At 44.0% G+C, this 25,802-nt stretch overlaps 1 protein-coding gene across 1 annotated transcript in view; it reads right to left on the bottom strand.

Annotated features, from left to right (window-relative positions):
• Positions 1 to 25,802, bottom strand: part of LOC129047184 (uncharacterized) — a 608,921-nt gene that overhangs the window by 502,368 nt on the left and 80,751 nt on the right. The window contains exon 3 of the mRNA XM_054529512.2: positions 7,685 to 7,829. Coding sequence (XP_054385487.2) covers positions 7,685 to 7,829 — 145 coding nt within the window. The remainder of the gene's footprint in view (positions 1 to 7,684; positions 7,830 to 25,802) is intronic.

A 25,802-nucleotide genomic window follows, 5' to 3' on the forward strand; every position in this document is an offset into this window, starting at 1 on the left:
GTTGTGCCATTCACGTTCAGAAAATACAGTGCCTGGCTTGGAAATTAACCAAGTATATCTGCTTCTAAACAAAAAGCAGCACACCCAGAAGGAAAATCTTGAGATTGTTTTCAACATCAGCAATTACTCTTGATAAGGAATACTTTTACCTTTGCCAAACTTGATAAAGACAGCAGTCTCAAATCAGAGATTATGTAACCTTGGTTTTTAAGATAATGATCTTTACATAAACCAAAAAAAGTTATGATTCTGCCAGGCGTCATGGCTGATGCCTATAATCCCAGCACTTTGGGAGGCCAGGGCAGATGGATCACTTGAGGTCAGGAGTTCAAGACCACCTGGCCCACGTGGTGAAACCCCGTTCTCTACCAAAAATTCAAAAATTAGCTGGCCGTGGTGGCGGGTGCCTATAATCCCAGCTACTCGAGAGTCTGAGGGGCAGGAGAATCGCTTGAACCCAGGAGGCAGAGGTTTGCAGTGAGTGGAGTTCACGCCACTGCACTCTAGCCTGGCCAATAGAGTGAGACTCCATCTCAAAAAAAAAAAAAGTTATGATTCTAGCTAGGATGCTGGTATTGCTTGTTTGCTAAATTGTAAGCAGCTTGTGCATTAAGACCAGATCCTACATAAATTCTGTAGCATTAAAACATTTAGAGGAGAATTCTTCATCCTCACAGTACTCAATGACATTGGATCTAGTACCACATATATAATCTCTCCCCACTATTCATGGACAAATTGGTTATTGAAGATTATTTTGTTCTTTTTATTCTTTAAGACAAAAATATTCTTTTAGAATTATGATCCCATCTAATTAAACTTAAGGGCTTCTGCACAGCAAAATAAACTATCAACAGAGTGAACAGACAACCTGCAGAATGGGAGAAAATACATGCAAACTATGCATCTGACAAAGGTCTAATATCCAGCACCTATAAGGAACTGAAACAAATTTATAAGAACAAAATACTAACAACCACATTAAAAAGTGGACAAAAGATATGAACAAACACTTTTCTAAAGAAGACACACATGCCGCCAACAAACATATGAAAAAAATGCTCACTATCACTAATCATTAGAGAAACGCAAATTAAAACCACAATGAGATACTATCTCACACCACCACCATGGCTATTTAAAAAGCCAAAATATAACATACGCTGGTGAGGTTGCAGAGAAAAGGGAACAATTAAACACTGTTGGTGAGAGCGTAAATTAGTTCAACTATGGTGAAAAGCAGTTTGGAAGTTTTTCAAAGAGCTAATAACCGAACTACCATTCAACTCAGCAATCCTATTACTGGGTATACACCAAGAGGAACATAAGTCCTACTACCATAAAGGCACATGGACTCGAATGCTCACTGAAGCACTATTCACAATAGCAATGACATGGAATCAACCTAAATGTCCATCAACAACAGACTGGATAAAGAAAATGTACATATACACTATGGAATACTATGCAGCCATAAAAAAGAATGAGATCATGTCTTTTGTGGGAACATGGAATGAGGGGGAGACCATTATCCTTAGCAAACTAACAGGAACAGAAAATCAAATACCGCACATTCTCACTTACAAGAGGGAGCTAAATGATGAGAACTCACGAACACAAAGAAGTAAACAACAGACACTGAGGCCTACTTGAGGGTGGAGGGTGGGAGAAGGAAGAGGTGCAGAAAAAACAACTACTGAGGCCGGGCACAGTGGCTCACACCTGTAATCTCAGCACTTTGGGAGGCCAAGGCGGGTGGATCACCTGAGGTCAGGAGTTTGAGACCAGCCTGGCGAACATGGTGAAACCCCATCTCTACTAAAAATACAAAAATTAGCCAGGCATGGTGGCACATGCCTGCAATCCTAGCTACTCAGGAGGCTGAGGCTTGAACCCAGGAGGCAGAGGTTGCAGTGAGCTGAGATTGCACCACTGCACTCCAGCCTGGGCGACAGAGTGAGACTCCGTCTCAGATAATAATAATAATAATGATAACTATTGAGTACTAGGCTTAGTATCTGGGTGATGAAATAATCTGTACAACAAACCCCTATGACATGAGTTTACCTATATAACAAACCTGAACACACACCCCGAACCTAAAATATAAGTTAAAACAAAACAACCAAAAAACAAGGTTAAAAAAAATTAGGATCTCAGCATTAATATTATAAACAATGATACTGTACCAACCTAGCATACAGTGCTCAATTCCTTTTTCTGTAAAGGTAATATTCTTTTTTTTTTTTTTTGAGACAGAGTCTTGCTCTGTCGCCCAGGCTGGAGTGCAGTGGCACGATCTCGGCTCACTGCAAGCTCCGCCTCCCGGGTTCACGCCATTCTCCTGCCTCAGCGTCCCGAGTAGCTGGGACTACAGGCGCCCACCACCACGCCCAGCTAATTTTTTGTATTTTTAGTAGAGACGGGGTTTCACCGTGTTAGCCAGGACAGTCTCGATCTCCTGACCTCGTGATCTGCCCACCTCGGCCTCCCAAAGTGCTGGGATTACAGGCGTGAGCCACCGCGCCCGGCCCTGTAAAGGTAATATTCTATTTAAAATTTACCTTGGCAAAGCCAACAAAAATTTATCAAAAATTTATATGAAGTAATTTTCCTTTAAGGCAAACCAACCTGAAGAAATGCAGTAACTTGACAAAGCTCGAGTTATCACTGTAATGAAGTTTTTGCTAGCTAAAACGCCCACCTGAAATGAATGAGTCATTCAAAACTGAGTAACTGTAAACATTCCTAACTAGCTTTGAAGATCTCATTTCAAATATTGAAGAAAACTGCCTTATGGCTTTGAAATTCACTATTTCAAATGGTATGCTGATAATCACATAGAAAGATTACATATGTCTGATAGTGATGACATAAGTATTGCTCATTCCTTTGATCAGCACATTATTTCAAGATTTTTCTGGGGGAAAAAAACATTATAACTTTAAACATTTTTGAAAATTTAGATATATAAAATTAAAAATTCACCACCAGTTTCCTCTAAATAGTGAGCTTTTGTAAGTATTTAATATTTAACTTAAAAGGATATGAGGCTATTTATACAAAATGTCCAGGGAAATCTACAGAAATACAAAGTAAATTTGTGGTTCCTTAGGGGTGGGGGGAGGAAGGGATGGGAGATGATAGCTAGAGTATAATATTTCTTTTGGAGGTGATGAAAATGTTCCAAAATTGACTGTGATAATAGTTGCACAACTCTATGAATATATTAAAAATCACTGAATTGTATACTTTAGATGGCTGAATTATGCACTAAAACCTTTAAAACATTTGAAAGGAGATAAGATTGTACACTTCAGGAAAAGGAGATCTTGTTAGGTGGACACATACATAATCTTACATATGTATATAAACATTGAATCCCATTAATTACTATTCATTTCTAGAGGATGAAGGAAGTTATTATCCTCATTGTTAAGGTCCTAGAAAATCAATCCCTAGTAGAAAAAGACCACTTCATAATTCTCCATCATGATGGTAATCTGAATTCATTGACTTCAATAATGAAAGACTTAACAAACCTACCACAGACTTCAGATCAAACACTGGTGGGATTTTCAGTGTCAAGAACAAGAACAAGGTTTGGTGAGACATCTATATACATAGCACAGTCCCTCCCAAAAATTCAACGAATTGGCCAGAATTTGGAGTTCTCATGTAGTGCATTCCCCTGGGGGTGCTAAGGCCACAGTGGACCCCAGAGGGGACCTCACTCCTGCTTTCTAGGCATTTCCCCAGACCCACCCTCTTTCTTCAGTCACGTCAATTCCATTCCAGTAACCTTGGCCCATAGAATTCCTGTCCTGAATGATAGCATGCCGCCCCTCACTGCCCTCCCTTCCTCTGCTTCAAACTCCCACTCCTAGTCAAACGCCAGCTGCCCAGAAAGGCAAGCGCAGAGCAACTGCTATAATCCAGAGGGTTTCAAACCAAAACTGGCTTAGGGTTGAGGAAAGTAGGGGAGAGAACTCTGTTCCAGAGAGGACAGGCCTGCCAAGGGGTACAACAAGGTAAGTCAGACAGCCCTGAGTCAGCAGACTAGTCTGAGCCTCATCTATCCCATGTGGTCCCTTCTTTTCCAAAAGCTCAATTTAGGGGCAAAGGAACTGGGATAAACTCTCCATGCCCCTGACTCTAACAAAACCATTAACCTTTTCTCCAGAAAAATTATATTAAAAAAAATTATTTATCCTTTTATAAAAATATTCCTTTGAATAGCTTCACTAAGTTTTAGCAAACATTCATGGCCAAGATAAAAGGCCTTATTTTTAAAAATCAATATTGTCATAAAACTTGAGTTTGGTAACATTAAAGTGCTAAAATAACATGGCTTGACGTTTTCTAAAATCCTTAAACCATAATGCTAAGAAGCTTTACAATCAATTTTTTTTTTTTTGAGACGGAGTCTTGCTCTGTCACCCAGGCTAGAGTGCAGTGGTGTGATTTGGGCTCATTGCAATCTCTGCCTCCTGGACTCAAGCGATTCTTGTGCCTCAGTCTCTCGAGTAGCTGGGACTACAGGCAAGCACCACCACGCCTGGCTAATTTTTGTATTTTTGGTAGAGATGGGGTTTTGCCATGTTGGCCAGGCTGGTCTCAAACTCCTGGCCTCAAGTGATCCACCCACCTTGGCCTCCCAAAGTGCTGGGATTACAGGTGTTAGCCACTGCATCTGGCCTATAATCAATTTTTTAATGAACTACAAGTCACTGATAACCATTAGTAATTCCTATTTAGACACAGAGTCAAGGCGAACCAAATACTCAAAGGCCATTTTAAAGAACATCAAGGACCACATTTTAATTTTTTAGACCCTATCCAGTGCATGCGGAAACTTACACTCACAGTATAAGCCATGAACTCAGAAATTATATGAATTTTAATGTATTTCAACTAATTCAATTATATACTTATATAAAGCTTTAAATACAATAGTTGGTAACTGCCTACTTTATTCCTCACCAACCCACTGTACATCCCCAACTTACTCTGCCTCTCTCAAAACAGTACAGATGAAACCGCACAGCAGGCAGCTACTCGGAATCCCTCTGACTAATAATACAATCAGTCTGGGTCAGCTTTCAGTCTTGATTACAGAACAGGTAGTAAAGCTCCATTATCAGTGCTCTTAAAAATCTTTACCTTCCAGCTGGGCATGGTGGTTCATGCCTGTAATTCCAGCATTTTGGGAGGCTGAGGCAGGTGGATCGCCTGAGGTCAGTAGTTTGAGACCAGCCTGGCCAACATGGCAAAGCCCCGTCTCTACTAAAAATACAAAAATTAGCTGGGCAGGCACCTGTAATCCCAGCTATCTGGGAGGCTGAAGCAGGAGAATCACTTGAACCCAGGAGGCGGAGGGTGCAGTTAGCCAAGATCATACCACTGCACTCCAGCCTGGGGGACAGAGCAAGACTCCATCTCCAAAAAAAAAAAAAACTTTACCTTCCATTAAAACAAAAGAATTTAGAGAAAAACAAAGGCCTCTATTTTTTTTCTCCCAGTCTTAAGCATGCACAAATGGATAACAAAATTAAAGGAATTAATAGAAATTAAGCAAAAATACAACTTGAAAACACACTAAAGTTTAAAAAGAAAAGTAGCTCTTCAAATCCCATATCCTTATACAGTACATATCTTTTAGAAAATCATCTTTTTGAAAGCAATTCAATAGAAACACATATGAGAAGGTGTGAAGAAATGGAACTACATGAGCAGTGCAGGATTCCAAATGGTTTAGGTAAATTCACAGTTGTGCAACCATCACCCCAAATGAAACCCCATCCACATTCACAGTCATTCCCCATTTCCCTCCAACCTTTTCTCTCTTCCTCAGCCCCAGGAACCACTAATCTACCTCATAACTCTATAAATTTGCCTCTTCTGGATACTTCATATAAATGGAATCATGTACTGTGAGGCCTTTTGTGACTGGCTTCTTCCACTTAGCATAATGCTTTCAAGTCTCATCCATGTTGTAGAATGTGTCAATATTTCATTCCTTTTTATGGCCCAATAATATTCCACTGTATGGATATACTTCATCTTATTTATTCATTCATCAGCTGATGGACATTTAGATTATTTCTACTTTGGGGCTATTCATAATAATGCTGCTGTGAAATATATGTGTACAAGTTTTTGTGTGGAGGTAGGTTTTCATTTCTCTTGGGGAGATATACCCAGGAGTAGAATGGCTAGGTCATATGGTAACTTTACATTGAACCTTTTGAAGAACTATCAAACTGTTTCCCAAGGCAGCTCCATCATTTTTACTGTTTTCCAAAGCAGCTCCATCGTTTTTCATCCCCATCAGCAATGCATGAGGGTACCAAGTTCTCTAAATCATTGCCAATACTTGTTATTTGTCTTTTTGATTGGAGCCACCCTAGTTTGTGAAGTGGTAACTCACTGTGGCTGATGCTCTGTATCTTAAACGAAGCCCACACATTCTGAAATGGGGACTCAGCTATTCTTCCAAGTTACACTTTTAAGTATAAAATATGCCCAACTGTCATTCTTAAAACCCAAAATAAAGCTGCATAATCTAACACTCCTTTAATAAGTGAAAATTCCACCTCCATATAATATGCACCATTATTATACCCCAATAATGTCCAACAGCCTGACCTTTCTAAATAAAGATGTCAGGCTAAGTCGTTTGTACAAGTGTTAGTGCAGTAGTGGAATACTTAAACATATAACAACAAAGTTTTTGTCTTCCAAAAAAGAACACTGGATTGGAACTCAGGTTTGTCAATAATCTATGTGTAACCTGATAAATCACTGAACTTCTCTATACCCAAGCATGGTGTTCTGAGCAGCTCACAGAACTACATCCTCTGAAGTCTCTCCCAGATACAAAGTTGTTTAAGCCTGAAAGTTTAATGAAATTTGAAAATGTACGAACACCCGTGCTAAAGAACTAGCTTTGCACAGCAGAAAAAAATTTTACCCTTAGTAGTCAGATGGGCTGGGTTCAATTTCCAGCCCTGCCATTTAGGAGCTGTATGACGATAGGTACATTATTTAGCATCTCTATATTCCAGTCTCCTGGCCTGCTTCAAGAGGTTATGAAGATTCACTAAGCTGCTATAGTTATGGTGTGTGACATAGCGGCCAGCAAAAGTAGACATTTAAACGCTAGCTTCTGTCCATCTTTCTGCTAACTCTGGGCAAAATTTCCCAGCAAATGAAGACCTCTTAACAATTGTGGACCACTGAGAACTGAATGTGAGTCCTTGTGACTTGTGGGATTCCCTTATGAAGCACGTCCCCCATAGTATGGTCTAAAAATTGCTAAAGAGGGCTATCAACTGGCTTAAAACAAGGCTAGAAGGGGGTTCCGGGAAGGAAGCCCAGGGATGAAAAGAGCAGAGACCGCATTTTTGTCGGTGACATTAGAGTGAAAACTTCTCAGGGCTCAGAGGCAGGCTGGGCGCAGAACGGATGCGCAGGAGAGGACGGTGAGGGCTGCATTCGCATGACCCTACTGGAAGCGCGGGGCTGCACCGCGGCCTAGTGGGGTGGGGAGGGGGCAGGCGAAGGCTCTGGGGGAGATGGATGGGGGCCGGCCAGGTGCGCGGCCAAGCCCCACGCACGAGGACGAGCCCCTTCCCAGCTGTGACTCCACCGCCTTCCGCGCGAGCCGGCCGCCTTCTCCTACCTGATCTGGTTGTCGCGGAATTTGTTGAGATGCGGTTGGTTGAGGTAAATGGTGCGGGCGGGTGCCTCCAGCTGGTCTCCAACAGACGTGGCCCGGGACATCTCATCCTCTGCCTTCTTATAGCCCAAAGAAGAACGAACAGGTCCTGCAGAGACAGGGCGCAGGCAGAGAATACGACACAAAGAAGTCAACCGCCAGGCGGGAGGCTGCGAGCGCGGGCCGCGGGCGGGCGGCCACCGGCGGGGAAGGATGCTCGGGTGAGGCGGGCACCGCCTACGTACCTTGGCTCCCCCTGGAGACGCCGCCGCCGCCCCCGCCGCAGCCACGGCCGGCCCCGCCCCCGGCCCCGCCCACGCCCACGTCCACGCCCCGCGCCGCCCCCGGCGCTTGTGGAGCGAGCCCCGCCCCGGGAGAGCGGCCCCCAGCTCCTGCGCTCCCTCCCTGCAGGGACCGGGCCGGGCTGGACGCCCAAGCTGCTTGCCGGGCCGGGGAGGGCGACCGCGCGGGGACGGCGGGGTCGCCAAGGCCAGCGGCACCCCCAGCCATCTGGCCGAGCGTACCCTCTAGTCCCGGGAACTGAGCTCTGGAACTGGGTTTTCTGGGATCCTTTGATCTTCCTTAGGAACAGAGACAGCAGCAATGGGAATGCGCCCTGCAAGCAGCCACCGCAGAAGGAGATGGCGAAAGCACACCTCTGGGCGCTAAAAATGGGCTTCCCAGACCCCAGGGTGAAGAGCTCGCTCCCACCATTGTCTGCAAGGGATCCGCCGCTCTTCTCCCTACATGCACCTGGAGACCTGAGTGCAGTAGCTGTCCCAACCCCAGCTCTGGACCAGCGCGCGAGCTTTCATTTTATTGCTTAAATTACTGTTTCAGTGGTTACGTGGCAAGCCAGCGTAGCTCAAGATTTGATTTCAGTCCTATGGGTCAAGACTTTTTGGGTGGACCCAAACCCCTGCCCCCCAATAACCTTCACTTGAGACGTTCCAGCCTAGACCTAGAGAAGGATCCAGTTATTACTGAAACTGGTACCCGCACGTAGATCTTCACCTCATCTCCAACTCCAAGGCAGCATCCCTTGTTAGAAGGGGCTGCCCAGCTTGAGAAGTGACCTTCAGAGGAGAGGCGTCTGAGGTAAAAGATCACAGAAAAATTAATACTCTACAGATGAAGCCTTATCTTGTTTTTCTTAAATATACATTCGCCCTCTAATACCTGCCACGCTTTCCAACTATCAAAGAAACGGACGTTGCACATCATTAAAAAACTGACGTCTTGGCCGGGCACAGTGGCTCACGCCTGTAATCCCAGCACTCTGGGAGGCCAAGGCGGGCGGATCACGAGGTCAGGAGATCGAGACCATCCTGGCTAACACGGTGAAACCCCATCTCTACTAAAAATACAAAAAATTAGCCGGGCAAGGTGGAGGGCGCCTGTAGGCCCAGCTACGCGGGAAGCTGAGGCAGGAGAATGGCGAGAACCCCGGGGGTTGGAGCCTGCAGTGAGCTGAGATCGCGCCACTGCACTCCAGCCTGGGCGACAGCGAGACTCGTCTCAAAAAAAAAAAAAAAAAAAAAACTAACATCTTACGCAAGTAAACCTTCCCTTCCCTCTTACAAAGAATACTTTTCACTGTCATAGAGAAACAGTTTTAAAGAGAAAGTTTTGGCTACATCATCTTTTTAAAGTGATTAGAAGGATGATAATCCTTATCCTAAGAAAGGGACAAGTGAAATGTAAACTCGTTTTTTGAAAGCTGACATATTATTCTGAATATTAAGTAAAAGTTAAGTCTGAAGTGGGCTAAGGCTTCTCCCTTCACCTAGATGGGGACGCCTAGTGGGTGCAGGCTCCGGGGCTCAAGCCAGGTCCCTGGTCACAGGTCAGGCACACTCCAGTTTTCCTCTTGCTTTTTGCGTGTGCCCACAGCACCCTGGCTATTCCTCACTCAGACAGGATCCCTCATCTCCTTCCCTCCAACCTCCCACTCTCTGGGGTCTTTCTGGCTCCATGGGACACTGCTTGGTCGTCTACTCAACAACAAGCGGCAGCAGAGAGCCAGAATCCCTTCTTCCAGACTGTCTGGCCCGCCAGCTGGGGCTCCCGGACTTCAATCAGGGAAGGCCAGGAAATGCTTCAATCAGGTTGGAGCATTTGCTGATGTAAGACAGATGGAGAATATTTTTGAAACTAGCCTATATGGAAGTACTGCTTTTCTCTCTGCCCACTTACCCTGCCTTGTCGTCCTCCACAGTACCAGATATCATCATTACCTGATTTTATTTATGGAGGCTCTGTCTCACTGCACCCAGGAGCCCAAGCTCCAGGACAGTAGGGACAGGCTGGGTTCACTGAACAGTGCATGGTCAAAGTGGTCCATTGCTCACCTAGTGGCTCTCAGTTCCCCTGTGCATTAGTATTACCAGTGCAACTTTCACAATGTATTAGTTCCTGGGCCCTACCCTCTCAGATTCTGTGGTCACTGTGTTTTGTTTCTAAAGCTCACTAAGTGATGCTGATGAGCACCCAGTCAGGATCACTTGTTAGATGCCGCTGAGAACACAAAAACAAAAGATCAGGTTCCTGCCCTTGAAAATGTTCCCTCAATTAAGGCATGAAGGTGTAACCATGGTTACTTACCAGTGTGTGACTAAGAGTGGGCCCAAAGGTGCTAAGGAGGCTCAGAGGTCAGCAGCCTCTTTGTGCTGGGAGGGCAGGTGGTGGAATAGATTCTGAGTACAGACAGAAGAGCCTGGCAATGTGGGTGAGGTGTGGATTAGGAAAGGGAAGGGCATTGGAGGAAAGGGAAGGGCATTGTGGGCAAGGGCAAGAAGAGCTTAAGCAAAGGCCCAAGCAGACAAAATTGTATCGGGGCCAACTAAAAAAACGAATCAACCCTGAGGGTCCAAATTGGGAAAAAGCAGAAAAAAAGTTCACCAAAAAAATAGCCTGTGGCCAGACTGTGGATGACTATGCCAAGCAAAGAAGCTTGAACTTCATCCTGAAGGTCACAGGAGGTCGCAGGAAGTTTCTGAGCAGGAGAGAAGAGCATCTGACAGTGACGGCAAAGGGGCAACAGCAGGAGAGAATTTTTAGATAAGGGGACCAGGTAGGAAATTAATTCTACAATCTAGAAGCAAGATGATAAAAGCCTGAATTAAATGGAAGTTGGGATAAAAGGATGGACATGAGAAACATCTGAAGAGAAAGCCCTGAGCTGGGCATGGTGGCTCATGCCTGTAATCCCAACACTTTGGGAGGCCAAGTTGGGAGGATGCCTTGAGCCCAGGAGTTCGAGTCCAGCCTAGGCAACATAGCAAGACCTCAGCCCTACCAAAAAAAAAAAAAAAAAGAAAGAAAGAAAACTCTGCAAGATTTCTGGGGAGGTGAGGTTTAAATGTGTGCACCAGAAAAGGAAGAAACACAAGACCACTGAGGTTTGAAGAAGACTGGGACAGAAAAAAAAAATCACTGATAGAAATAATAACCAGAACAATAACTTTTCCAAACAAGAATTTAGATGTTGGATAACAAATATTGGAGTGAAAAAAATTATTGACATGAGTAAATAGTGATGACAGAATGAAGTGGAATAATGTCTCCCACTTACCTACCTAGCATGCTTCAGGCCAACACAGCTTTCTATACCACAACAGGGAAAACCTTGGGATTTTCTTCCTGGGTAGAAATAGTTATACCACCCCGCACCTGTCCCTAAGATTCAGATAAATTTTTTCTACCTCAGTGGCCTCATCTCGACCTAACCCTGTATTAGAAAAAAAATATTTTCCAAAAAAATTTGTGGAAAACATATTGCCTAAGGAAACATTATACCATCTACAGCAAAGCACATTATGACTAAGGTTTCATGAGATAATTGTGAGTTAATGCATTTTGCAAATACTACCACAGAAAATGAGTATATGCTTACACCTCCACCATTTAAACAGGCGCTGTGTCAGCAGAGAGTGGGAGTTCAATAAATATCTATTAGTTGAGAAAGAAACCAAAGGGAAGGGAAAGAACTGAGAGAACAAGAGTAAGCAAAGAGAAAAGCACTAAATTTGCCCCCACCCTGCAAAGTGGAAATGCAGACAAGACAGTGGAAGGTCAAGGCCGTGAGGGCAGAGACTTCCTCTTGTTCACAGCTCTATCCCTGGATAGAGTGCCCTGGATCATGCCTAGCACACAGTAGACAGTCTGAAAGAATATGTCAAATGAATACATAAGAGGCTAATGTAGTAGGTGCCTTTTAAAGGCACCTACCCAGCCGCTGAACCAGCTGCTCCCTTGTCTGTCTCCCTTGAACCAGACCTCTTTCCTCATACAAGCCAGGGAGCCCATCAGCTGGGTCATACCGTGCAATCCCATCTACTTGTTACAGCTCTTTGGACCAGGGATGGTTACTTGGTCCAAATTGGGCCACCAAGGGTCTCTCTTCTGGGAACTTTGACATGGGAACTCGTAGGGACCATTTCTGCATGTGGCTGGCCTATTAACATATACACACCAGGTCTCTAGATGGCCGTCTTCTACCCTCTGAGTGGACCAGGAGACAGAGAAAGGATTTTTTTTTTTTTTTTTTGAGATAGAGATGAGGCAGCAGTTTTTTGGGTCCTAGGTCCAGTCCTCTCCGAGATCCCAGCTGCATTAGGGGGTTTGGGTTCCATGAGCCACCACTGGATCATTCTATAAACTTCTCATAACCATGTATCTTAACTAGTATGGTAAAGCAGTATGCAGAGAACCTGTTTTTCCCTATAAGATGGAAAAGCAAGAAGGGTTAAAGAGGAGGGACAAACTCCTATTCATCTGTAGATCACCACCAGGTGCCCAGGATTTTAGATAATCTAGCACAGATGCTGTTAAATGCTACAACCCAGACCCAGGAGGCTGAATCTGGCAGAGGAAAGTCTTCATAGCAACATCTGGGCCAGTAGGTTTTGATGAAGCCCCAAAGTGGGTGGGAAGTGCAGGACTAATGAGATAAGCACCCCTGTCCTCCTCCTCCTGCCTTCAGAGTTTCTGCCCAGGGTTGGAGAAAGAACAGAATGTTAGGAAATGAAGAGAGATGGTAGAGAACGCCCACCAGAGACCAGCAATAAGAGGACAGGTGAAGAACAGGGAAGGGCAGAGGAGAGCAGATCAGTTACAGTAGATACACCAGTGACCCACAGAAGCATGAGGGGGTGGAAGGGGAGGGACACGCACTCAGCAGCTCACCTTCCGCCAGCTCTAGCTCTCTGGTTGATGTCTCCTCCATGCACTTTGTTCACTTCATTGTACAAAACGTATATTTTCATATTTTCAACCCTCTAACCACATGATTGGTCATGTTTTTCATTTTACTGAATGACTCAAATTCCTCATCGTTTCACTCACTTGGAATGTGTGTGTGGCAATAAGAATGTGGAAGTCACTGGTGAGGAAGCAAGGACAATGATGGACCTCACATTGTCAGGGGAGCAGGTAAAAGTGAGGACAACACCTAATTTCTATCCATTACATAAACAAATTCCATGGAGATGGTTTTGGGGAAGAAAATGAAAAATGCTGACAGGTTTTTGAAATTTGTTCCAATATATTAAATATTATAATAATATGTATGTATTTATTTATGATAACTTTTATGTAACATACATAAATAAAAGCATAAACTAAAAAGGTCAGGGAGTTAAGAACTTCAAATAAGGGAGTAAACACGAAAGAAGGGTTAACATAAGGGCAAATTATTATTGTTTCATTGCCTTAAGTAACACAGAAACAAAATCCTTCACTCCAAACTGCAGTATTTTCACCCTAACTTAATTCAAAATGTTTAAAACTCCAAAAGATGCTTGAGACATATCTAGTCCATTTCCCTGGCAAAGAAGTTTCACTATCTCAAAAAAAAAAAAAAACAACTTCGGAAAGAAATACCTTCATCTTCCTTCCTACACCAGCCACACAGGCCACCCTCATCATCCTCCCAATGCCAGTCACACAGGCTACCCTCATCTTCCTCTCAACACCAGTCACACAGGCCACCTTCATCTTCTTCCCAATGCCAGTCACACAGGCCACCCTCGTCTTCCTCCCAACGCCAGTCACACAGGCCGTCCCACGTCAGTCAGTCTGTAACTGTGCTCCATACGCACAGAATGAAAAGTCAAGGTGGAGTCAGACCCGGCTCGGACACTTGTGCAATAATATGTCTGGTCTTTGTCTTCAGTTTCTGTAAGGGAGCCTCTAAATCCCTGGACTTTCTCAGTGATAGGAGCATCTTTGCTATTCATGGTGGGTCCCTCTGTGCGCTCCTGAGTTCCTGCTAAGATGATGACTCATGGTGGATTGCTAGATGGTTTAAGAATGGGGTCCAGCCATCCCAGAAAGGCCAATCATGTGGTTAGAGGGTTGGGGGTTTCAGCCGGGTGATTCAGCCTGACCTTCCAACCTCTGGGGAGGGGAAAGGGGGATGGAGGTTGAATTCATGTGACTGATGATCCAATTAATAATGCCTACATAATGAAACCCCAATAAAAAACTTGTGGACACTGAAACTCAGGGGAGCCTCCCAGGTTGGTGATTCACATCAATATGCCAGGAAGTGACACATCTTGAAGACACAGAAGCTTCATGTTCAGGACCTTCCCAGATCTCAACCTCTGTGTCTCCAATTGGCTGGTCCTGACTTGTATCCTTTGTAATAAAACTGTAACCATAAGTGTAGCATTTTTTCTGAGTTCTTTGAGGAGTAGTAGGAACCTTTGAATGTGTAGCCAGTTGGTCAGATGTGCAGGTGGTCTGGGAAGCCCACAGCCTGCAGCTGGTTGTTGAAGCATGGACAGTCTTCTAGAGGACTGTGCCCTTAACCTGTAAAGTCTGACCTCACTCCAGGTAGTTGGTGTTAGAACTGCATTGCACACATTTCTCTGTGAACTCTAGAACGATAGAGCCAAAAGGGAAACCTTATTATCAGTCACAAAACCATATTAGCTCAAATGAAAGATATGATTAGAAGCCAGATCTGCAGAAACTTGAATCCGATTCTCCTTTAATAGAACAGGCTGCTTCTTGTGAGCTTAGGTAAGCAGGCTACCATCTGAGCCTTGGTTTCTTCATCTGCAAAATAGAAATCGATTACATAAATCAAGGGTTGGCAAATTTTTCTGTAAAGTGTCAGTTGGTTAATATTTTAGGCTTTGTGGGCCACATATGGTCTCTGTCTCATAGTCTCCTTCTTCTTTCCCCTCCTCCTCCTCCTCCTCTTCGTCTTCTTCTTCTTCTTCTTCTTCTTCCTCTTCCTCTTCCTCTTCTTCTTCTCCTTCTTCTCCTTCCTCACACATCTTTAAAAACGTAAAAACCAGTCTTACTTTACAGGCCATGGTTTGCTGAGCCCTTATATAAACGAAGTTCTTTTGCAGTTCACAACCTGATTATATCCCAACTCCCATCTCAAGGAAATAATCACTTAAATTTCTATTAGCTGAAATTTCCTGGTAAACATAGGTATTCAAACTGTTACTACATGAGTTAAGAAGTTGGTTATGTCTTTTTCTAATGTTTTAGGTACTTGAAAAGTATGTAAAGGTAGTTTTCTCTTTGCCCCCAGAAAAATCTCTAGGAAAACAGTGCAGTCATTGCAAAACCTTCATAACATGAAGCACGTGTGCATGCATATACCCATACGTTCCGCTCCTCAAGAGTTTCAAGTTCAACTATGGCCTCTACCCCATATTTACAAAGATGTTTTATAATCCTTCAGAACACAGGCACATCAAAAGCAGTTCAGCCACTGGGGAAGCACTGGGCTGATTATTTCTCCTAATCAAACAGACACAATGAAAATGCTGTGTAAATGCAAAATGTGATTATTTTAGCCTTGGCAGACACATTTCGAAGGCCTTTTCAAGACCCTCCTTTGCACAAACTGCATCTCTCCAAATATAGCATCTGCAATCCACTTCTATCCAAGAATTCGAAAGAAATAAACACAAAGGGAAAGCGACACTGATGGGTCAGGATTTCTTATTACTGCAAATACTTGTTGGTTTCTTTCTTTTTTTCAGATCAGAGAAGATGAAAAGAGAAGTAACAGGCCATGGATTCTTTATGATTTAAAATATTGTTGGGTATGGAATGCATTCAGTTATTGAGCACCTCCTAGATAGAAGGCATTTTGTGAAGTAGCGGGTAGGGAGAGGGGCATAAGCTTCCATTTTTACAGCAAAAGAGAGCAAGAAATGTGGAAATTCAAAGCACAAAAGATGGCTGCCAGTCTCAATGGGGGCCAAAGAAACAGGGCGATTTCATTCAGGAAGCCATTTGAAGTAGGCTTATAAGAATGATTATGATTTGGCTGTGCAGAGAAAGAGCAGAGCATTGCAGGTGTAATTGTGTGTGAGCAGGGACACGTGCTGGTGATACTTTATTTACAACCTAGTTGGCTCTAGCACAGTGGGTGAAAGTTGAGCCACTGTAATTTGAAGCCTTGTTTCCAATAAGTACAGCAATATACACTGGCTTCTGTTCCTCAAAACCCATTTTATACCTTAGATGTATTAAATTTATCCTGTAAATTAAATGAAGACAAATGTGCTTTTAAGGAAATGTATTTCATATCTAAAACCAAAAAAAAAGAAAAGCTATGTCTCAAACACTCAACTCAGAGTAATTTTTCATGTGGATTGGATTGGTCAAGGTTTAAAAATACAAGTCCAGTTACTTCTCCTTAGCAACTTCCTCTGTTGCTAGGATAGACATTCTCCATTGCTCCTAGGACCCCAACACTGGCCCAAGTTAGGGACACCAATTTTAAAATCTCATTGCTGATTCAATATGCATGAACACCATCTTTGAACAGCTAATCTAGGAGAGGCGCGATTTCCTTTGAAGTTGTGGTTTGCCTGTCCTAAGCATATTTTGTTTGTTTGTTTTTGTTTGTTTGAGACGGAGTCTCGCCCCATTGCCCAGGCTAGAGTGCAATGGTGCAATCTAGGCTCACTGCAACCTCTGCCTCCCAGATTCAAGCAATTCTCCCACCTCAGCCTCCCAAGTAGCTGGGATTATAGGCACCCACCATCATGCCCGGCTAATTTTTGTATTTTTGTAGAGATGGGGTTTCACCATATTGGCCAGGCTGGTCTTGAACTCCTGACCTCAGGTGATCCGCCCACCTCAGCCTCCCAAAGTGCTGGGATTACAGGCATGAGCCACTGCATCCAGCCTTGTCCTAAGCATTTTGAAGACCCACACAGCTTGGCCAAAGGCACATGGCTTCACTGCAACCAACCCCATAGCCAGCCCACCTCCTCAGTGACATCAGTGACCCCTCTCCTGCTGCTCCTGAACCCCACCCATGATGACCTTCTTTCCTCAAGATGTCAGCTCTGTTCCTTCTCCAGAGACCTGGTACTTGCTTTTCCTTCACCTAGACTGTCATTCCCTAGTCTTTGCTAACTCACTTCTTCCTGTCACTCAGGCATCAGCTTAAATGTCACTTCCCCACAGAAGCACTTTGTGACCACGCCCTAGCTACAGCATTCCCCTTCTCACTTATTCCCTAACACCACACATTATTTCTTCCATGGCACATACCACTCCATAAAATGTGTCTGTTCATTTTCTGTCTTCCAGCATTCTCTAGGAGCTCCAGGAGGGCAGGACCCATGCTCATCTTCATCACCTCTGTATCCCCAGGAAATGGGATGCAGAAGTCATTCAGTAAACATGTTTGATGAGTGAATCAAGCGAACACAAAATTTCACATTCTGTCTTAAGTGGACAGAGAAAAATGCAATTCTTTAAATTTAGTCTGCAACTAATCTGACCCACCTCCTAAGGCATCATCCTGTATAGATAGCTGTGAAAAAATGGAAATGTCCAGTTTTGTTTGCAGCTCAGTCCAATGTGAAAAGTTTAAGTAAGGGGTATTCAGTCTTCCTTGAATAAGGATGCTTTAGCTCCCAAATCACTTCATCCTCCTCTGGCTTCTCTCTTGAAAATGGTGCTGGATCCATGGAGGGTAGAGATGGGGGCGTGGGGAATAGTTGGGATCCTTACACATAAATGCCTTCTGCCTCCTCTGGTCTGCAGAATGACATCCCTAGTCCCCTTGCTGGCATTTGGGTTATGTCTGTGACTGGTCTGGCTTGGCTTTGTCAAAGGGCATCTGTGTTCCCTAGATGGCTCTGCCTCACCTGGGCTCCCTCTGCAGAGACTACAGCATCTGCTGTGCTCTCTCTGCCACCTTCTGTCAGCCTCATTCCACAACCCTACCAAGCCAGGCCCCAGAGAGGCCCCAGGAGCTTTCAGATTAGCTCCTAGACCACATGGGAAGCACAAGTGGGCAGTTCAAAAAAACGGGACCTCCCTGTTGCTCCTCAGTATTATCGTCACTTATCCCACACACCTCATCTCTCCGACTGGGAAAACTTTCCCCAGGGAGAGAAACATCAAGGCGTATCTCATTACATTGCTTTCTTTCCTCCTCCTGCCTTCCACTCCATCTTCTGGAAATCAAAAACAGGCAAGTGTTTTAATGCACTTCCCTCATGCCATTCTTCCGGATTCCAAACACTCCTTAAAATTACAGTGGCTGGAATTGCAGGTGCACCCCAACACATGCAGCTTCTGCAGGGCATGGTGAGTGCACCTATAAATTCCAGCTACTCAGGAGGCTGAGGCGGGAGGATTGCTTGAGCCCAAGAGTTTAAGGCCAGCATGGGCAACATAGCAAGACCCTCATCTCAAAATCAAAAAACCTGCTCAGGTATCTCTTCTTCAATGTGGAAAATGTTGAGAGTCAAGCCATCCAACTCTTGTAAGTGTGAGATATTTATAATATAACTATATAATGCAGATTAATATATACAATTAAGTATTGTATGTATTACAAAGAAGAATTAGTCTACAAAGTCTCCTAGTAAACAAAAGGCTGGCTTGCCTAATCCTGCTATTTTTGAAAGACAAACAATGAAAACGTCTTGATGTTTCTCTTGACATTCCTTCTAATCTTTCTTGGGGAGGTGGAGGCTCCAAGCAGATGGAAGTCAGCAGTCAAGTACAAGAGAAAAACACATTCATTTGCTTCAACTATCGCCTCAGTTTCTCATGCCAATCAGCCTGTCCTGTTTGCTTACAATCACTGGTCATATGAACCCAATGCTCTACTTCCATCAGCAGTCTTAACCCACTAAATACATGCAGTCAGATTTGAGCAAGTCACTACGGAGGCCAGCTCATTCACTTTTGTTCCCAACTCCACTGACACAAAATAGACTTCCCCAGTAGGATGGCTTTTCCTGACTCTCTTGTTGAGTTGACATTTTGTGTATCACGTTTTCTTCTCAGACACAGAAATGAGAAAGTTTAAAATATGAGAAAATCTTTAAAAAGCAAGAGCACTGCCAAAGAGATGCATATGCAATCATCTGAATCCAAGGCCTCCACAACCGACTCAGGGTTGCCAGGTCGATTTGTTGTCTTTGCCATGTCACTAAGGTGCCATAGACAAGTGTGATAAAAAGCACAACTATTGTTGAGCCTACCACTGTTCTAAGCATTCTGTATGTGTAAATCCATCCAATCCTCAGAACAATCATATGAGGAGCATGCTTATTTTTACAGATAATTTTTTAAAGATAATAAAAATGGCGCAAGGAGTAATTAAGCAACAAGCTCAATGCCCACAGGTGCATTTTTTTTTGTTTGTTACTATAAGAATCATTAATATAACCCTTATCTATATGATCATCGATATGACCTTTTACCTACATAAATCATCTATCTGACCTTTATATAAATGAGAGTGGCATTTCAAAGAGTTTCCTGAAATAGACAATAAAATATCTGTTGACTAACTGAATCTTTTATCTTTATTAGGTTTTGTGGGGTTGTTAAAAATAAAAGTATACTCCTAGAGTCTATGCATTAAAAAGAAATCCCAATAGCCATTCCAGACTCACAGGCTTTAGCGGTGGTAGCAGTGATGGTACCGGGTGCTTAAGCCAGGAAAAGCCAAGTCCCAAATACTAAAGATTAACATATTCTAGAGCAAGCTTGTCCAACTCGTGGCCCACAAGCCACATGCAGCCCAGGATGGCTTTGAAGGTGGCCCTACACACATTTGTAAACTTTCTTAAAACATGATGAGTTTTTGGGGGATTGTTTTCTTTTTTCAGCTCATCAGCTACCGTTAGTGTTAGTGTATTTTATGGGTGGCCCAAGACGGTCCTTCTCCTTCCAATGTGGCCCAGGGAAGCCAAAAGATTGGACACCCCTGTTTAAGATAGGAACATGTATAAGAATTCAGTAAGTCAAGGAGGCAGGCAAAAAGGCTAAAGCAGACAGGAAGTCATTCCATCACCAAAAATTTTGGGCATCCTGTGTGCGTAACGCAGAAGTTAAAAAACCCTCTCCCTGCCTTCAAAGCACCTGTAGTCTGGAGAGGAAACAGACCAATGTGGAAATAACTAAGACAGCTTCGAATGTGGAGTGTTTCCTTTCATCTGGACTTGCATCCTCTCCGCCAGTTCTCTGCCTGCCTACTACTCACCCCTTAAGACACAGCCCAGGCTTTCTCTCCTCTGAGATGTCTTCCCTCGTCGCACACTCTTGGGTTGAGTTAGATCCCCCTCCTCTATGCATAGGGCCCCCAGGCACAGGTGGGCAGACAGCAATTCCAGAAGGCACATTTCTTAGTCTCATACGACCAACGTAACCACGTGCAGTGGTCCAGTCTGTGCATTTTCCACATTAGAATTATTCTGCTTTTGTGTCTGCCTTCCCAGTTAACAAGATGTCCACTTGTGTAAGTGTGGACCGTGCCCTACTGATATTACCATTCTCAGCACCTGTGAGAGTGGAAGAAGTGGAGACAGTGAGAGCTATGGATGTTCAGAGTCTAAGAGAAAGACGAGTACTTCCAGCTGGGGAAAAGGGTGATTGGTTGGAGAGATTTAAGATGCCTTCCTCTGTAAAGTCAGCAGCTGGGATTCATCTAAAAGCTTCCAAAGCGGAGGGTAAAGATGGAGAAGAACATCCCGTGCAGTGAGACAAAGCCGTGAGCACATATGCTGCAACATGAACAGCTATGGTCTGGACTTCCCAGAGTGCCCCCTCCTTTGAGTTTGTGCTCTCCTCCACCCCATAGCCAGATAGACACACAATAAAGACAAACCCTCCTAGCTCTGCTTCCCTGCATGACACTTCTCTGAAGAGGAGCGCAAAGAGTAGAGAATGGAAAAACTATATTGATAGACCAACTATAACAAGCCAAAATGATCTAGTAGTGGAAACTTGTACAAAATTACAAGAAAGTAGAATAAGATGTGTTATAACAGATACAAATCAGGTAAGGTGTTCCCACAAAGGAAGGGTCTCTAATTATGAGTCAGAGGGTCTGGGATGCCAAGGGGGCAGCAATTGACCTCAGAGGCAGATCAAAGGAATGAACGAACGGAGTCTGGCAGGTGACTGCTTGGCAGGGATAGGAAAGACAAGAGGCCTGGCATTCCTGGCACTCTTCCTGAATTTATTGAGTTTCTAGCTGCCTAAATTATTAGCTCTCCCCTTGAATGAAAGGCTTTTAATATCAATGAGCTATGAAATGAAATGTATAAGTTAATACAACCAAATATACTACCTGTACAGTGTGATATCCTTATGACCCATAATTCCGTGAAGATAAGGTATTATAGGCCTAAGTAATAAAAGCATTGTGCTGCTCCTGGGCAGAGCTCACCATTCTGCCAAAGGCACTGCTTACAAATGAGCCAAGTATTACAGAACCCTCATGGAACTGTGCCAAGCTCTCAGTAATGTCTGACATACAATCTTGAATCATAGCTGAGTGTCTATGGCACACTCGACTGTACACCTGCTGCCAACGCACTAGCAGCAAGGAGGGCCACAATCAAGGAGTCTCATACTAGGTCCAGAGCTCCCTTTTTCTGTGCTGACAGTCAGATGCTGGGCCACACCCCTGTATCAGGAGACATTGCTGTGGGGGACAGTGAGGGGGAGAAGCAGTAATCAAGGGATTATATCCCTCCAGAGTTTAGGAACACCCTCTGAAACTGAACTCCATGCAAACAACAGACAAAATGGATTTGCTTATAAAATGCGAAACACCAGCCACTCTAACAGAAGATCAGTAAACGTGATGCTCCTAAGACCAGAGTATCTCTTAAAATTCTACAAGTTGTTAAAGCCATTGTTTTGTTTGTTTTTGTTTTTTGAGATGCAGTCTCACTCTGTCGGCCAGGCTGGAGTACAGTGGCGTGATCTCGGCTCACTGCAACCTTCAAGCGATTCTCCTGCCTCAGCCTCCCGAGTAGCTGGGATTACAGGTATGTGCCACCACGCCTGGCTAATTTTTGTATTTTTAGTAGAGACGGGGTTTCACCATGTTGGTCAGGCTGGTCTCGATCTCATGACCACGTGATTCACCCACCTCGGCCTCCCAAAGTGCTGGGATTACAGGCATGAGCCAACGCGCCCGGCCAAAGCCATTGTTAAGAAGGCAACTGGGCCACTGGCTCTACGCTGCCAACCCCAGTATGAGAGGGTCCCATCCGATGGGCAGTGCGGTCTGAGACCTGCCCTGCCCAGCTCTGCTTGCTTCTCTCGTTTCTGTCACAGCCGTCAGATCCACATCGCCACATGAAGGCTTTCTGGGCCCAATCCCAGCCCCTCCCCGTCTTCGTCGTTCAGAGAGGTTGTCCCCAGTAAACCTCTCTTACTCCTAACTCCATCTCTGTCTGCTCGGCAGAGGACCTGAGTTGATGCTTCTCCTCTAGATCCGGCTGACATGTTCACATTCATGAAAAGACAGTTTCTAGTTTGATTTGAATAATGACAACAGCACTTGAGCAACTGCTAGATGGTGGGTTGATGACAGCCATGCCGATGGCAAAGCAAGTAAAGTACACATCACTTCTCCCAAGAGAGAGCCCAGCCACAAACAACACAGGGAGCCAGACGCAAAGAGACCACGCAGTTCACCCCTGAGTGACACATTCCACTGTGCCAGTTTAGCAGTCGCAACCTCATTATGACTAACCATCCTACCGCTCATCTATTTCTTTGCTGCCAACTACCAAACCAGTTCCTTTCCTCCCGCCACAGCCCTCCCCACTCATCAGTGAAACCCATAGCTTGTACCTAAACAAGGAAAGAGAATTTCAATACCAGCTTCAGGAAAATCTATCAAAAAACACAGATCCGTACCCAAATTCACTGTACCCTAAAGCTAAGTATTAACACCTCACCTGCCTATTTCTTAGCCCTCTGGCAAACTTTCCCCAACCTCCTGGGACTTAGGAATCAAAAACCCTGTAGAGAAATTTAGTTCATTTCAGAAAGTTCTTCACAAAATCAAAACACTTTCTTATAGAACATTAGTCTTTCTTTAGAAGCAAAGCACATATTTAGTTTACACTTGTTTCTAATAAGATTAATAGGCTAGATACAACCCCACCTCAGATTAGGGATGAATAGAGGAAAATAAGTGGCTGCAGGCAGGCACACTAGTCACTAGTCAGAAATGACAACTCAGGCAAGAACCAGCACAGAAGAACAAAAGCGCACAAGCAAATCCCGAGGCCATAAGCCCTAAAACCCCAGCCATGAAGGCAGCCCTGCTTAGACACAATGTAATCCCTGGCATTCACACTTACCATCTTGAGTCATTAAGAAAAGTTCTCCCAGTACTTTGGGAGGCTGAGGTGGATGGATCGCTTGAGGTCAGGAGTTTGAGACCAGTCTGGCCAACATAAGGAAACCCCTCTCTACTAAAAATACAAAAATTAGCTGGGCGTGGTGGCGGGCGCCTGTAATCCCAGCTACTCGGGAGGCTGAGGCAGGAGAATCATTTGAACCCAGGAGGTGGAGGTTGCAGTGAGCCGAGATCACACCATTGCACTCCAGCCTGGGCAACAAGAGCGAAAACTCTGTCTCAGAAAGAAAAGAAAAGAAAAGTTCATATAACATCATTTTTTGTTTTTTAAAGACAGAGTCTCACTCTGTCACCCAGGCTGGAGTGCAGTGGCATGATCTCGGCTACTGCAACCTCCGCCTCCTGAGTTCAAGCGATTCTCCTGCCTCAGCCTCTTGAGTAGCTGGAATTACCGGCACCCACCACCATGCATGGCTAATTTTTGTATTTTTAGTACAGACAAGGTTTCCCCCTGTTGCCCAGGCTGGTCTCAAACACCTGGCCTCAAGTGAACCTCCTGCCTCAGCCTCCCAAAGTGCTGGGATTACAGATGTGAGTGATCCTCCCAGCCTACCCTAAGTTATTTTTAATTCAAAAGTTTCCTCTTATGTTTTTAAAAATTAAACATTTAATTTCAAAAGTTTAAAGTTGCATTTTCAAGCCTCAACCTTACCTACTTAATTCAGTACCTATTGATGAAGCTAAAAAATATATTTACTGTTTCAAATATTTGAGATCTTCCCAGAAATATAAAATGTCTGATATAACATACAATGATGTATCTTAAATACATCTGTGTCTATAAGTGCTTTTATAGCCAGTGAATTACTAATGTATACTTAATACAGCCTGAAACGGGGTATCAATCTTTAACAGCGCTTTTCTCAAGAAAACTATATTGATATTTGACTTACACAAAAATATCACAGCCAAGTGGAAATAAAAAACAGTCATAATGTTACAAGGAGGGGAAAGCATCTAAATAGAAAAAGAAGTATTTTGGTGAAGGAGAGATTGAGAATCCTTCAACCCTGTTGCACCTAAGGAACAGAACATGACTTCCTCTCGGTGTGCGCTCAGCCCGTGGTGGTGGGACGATGCCGGAGGGGAATGTGGATGGTCACCCGCTTTTCCATTCCCTGTGTCCACCATCTGAGCTGGGTTGTGACCTTCCTGCTCTCCAAGTTCTCTCACTCAAACCTGTGGACTTTTTTAAACTCATGGAGGTTAGGCCGGACACAGTGGCTCACGCCTGTAATCCCAGCACTTTGGGAGGCTGAGGTGGGCGGATCACGAGGTCAGGAGATCGAGACCATCCTGGCTAACACGGTAAAACCCCATCTCTACTAAAAATACAAAAAATAACCAGGTGTGGTGGTGGGTGCCTGTAATCCCAGCTACTTGGGAGGCTGAGGCAGGAGAATGGCGTGAACCCAGGAGGCAGAGGTTGCAGTGAGCCGAGATCGCGCCACTGCACTCCAGCCTGGGCAAAAGAGTGAGACTCCATCTCAAAAAACAAAACAAAACAAAACAAAAAAACAAACCACGAAGGTATATTTGCTTTTAGGAAAGGATATCTTTTCCCCTTTTAAACTCTACATTGAGATTCTGAAAACTGAACTCAGTGGGACACCTGTGGTTTTGGTCTGGGGTGACTTTTCACTATTGTAAAACAAAACAAAACAAAACAAAACTCCATGTTAGGTGACATCCAAGCAACTGACTCCCTCAACCTATACTGTGGTGAACCTACGAAGTCTAAGCTAACTTAAAAGACAAAAAAAATTGCACATCAATTACCAAGGAAATAGAAATTAAAATGACATGATCTTACCACACAAATCGACAAAGTAAATACTGATTGGATTTCTCTTTCTGACCATGAGGGTGTAAGGAGGTATAGACTAGCCATTCCACTCTAACAACTAGAAAACACAAAAAGGGATAGGAAACAACTATTTTCTGATATCAAACAATAGGCAGGATAGAAAAGCAATCCCCGATAGGAGAAACAAACAAAATGACCACTAGGATTGCACTCTCTTTCTAGCTGAAAATGATTTCTGAGCCAAAGTACAGTGAGCAGGGAACTCAAACAAAAGCCTCGCAGTCTTGCTGAATTGAATTTGTAATGGAAACTAGAACACCTGAAATGAAAATGACACTAGGTGGGATTAATAGCAGATTAGGCACTGCAAAGGGAAGGATGCATGAATTTGAAGAGAACAATAGAAACTCTCCAAAAAGAAGCACAAGAAGAAAAATAGTAACAGAGCATCCGTGACCTATGAGACAACCTCATGGGGGTCTAATGCATTACATAATTGAAGTCCCAAGGGAAAAAGGGGTTAGAGAGGAAAAGGACATAAATATCTGAAGAAGCAATGTGGAAAAATATTTCCAAATTTGCTGAAACCCATA

Source organism: Pongo abelii, chromosome 14 (genome assembly GCF_028885655.2).
Source record: "Pongo abelii isolate AG06213 chromosome 14, NHGRI_mPonAbe1-v2.0_pri, whole genome shotgun sequence".
NCBI lineage: Eukaryota > Metazoa > Chordata > Mammalia > Primates > Hominidae > Pongo > Pongo abelii.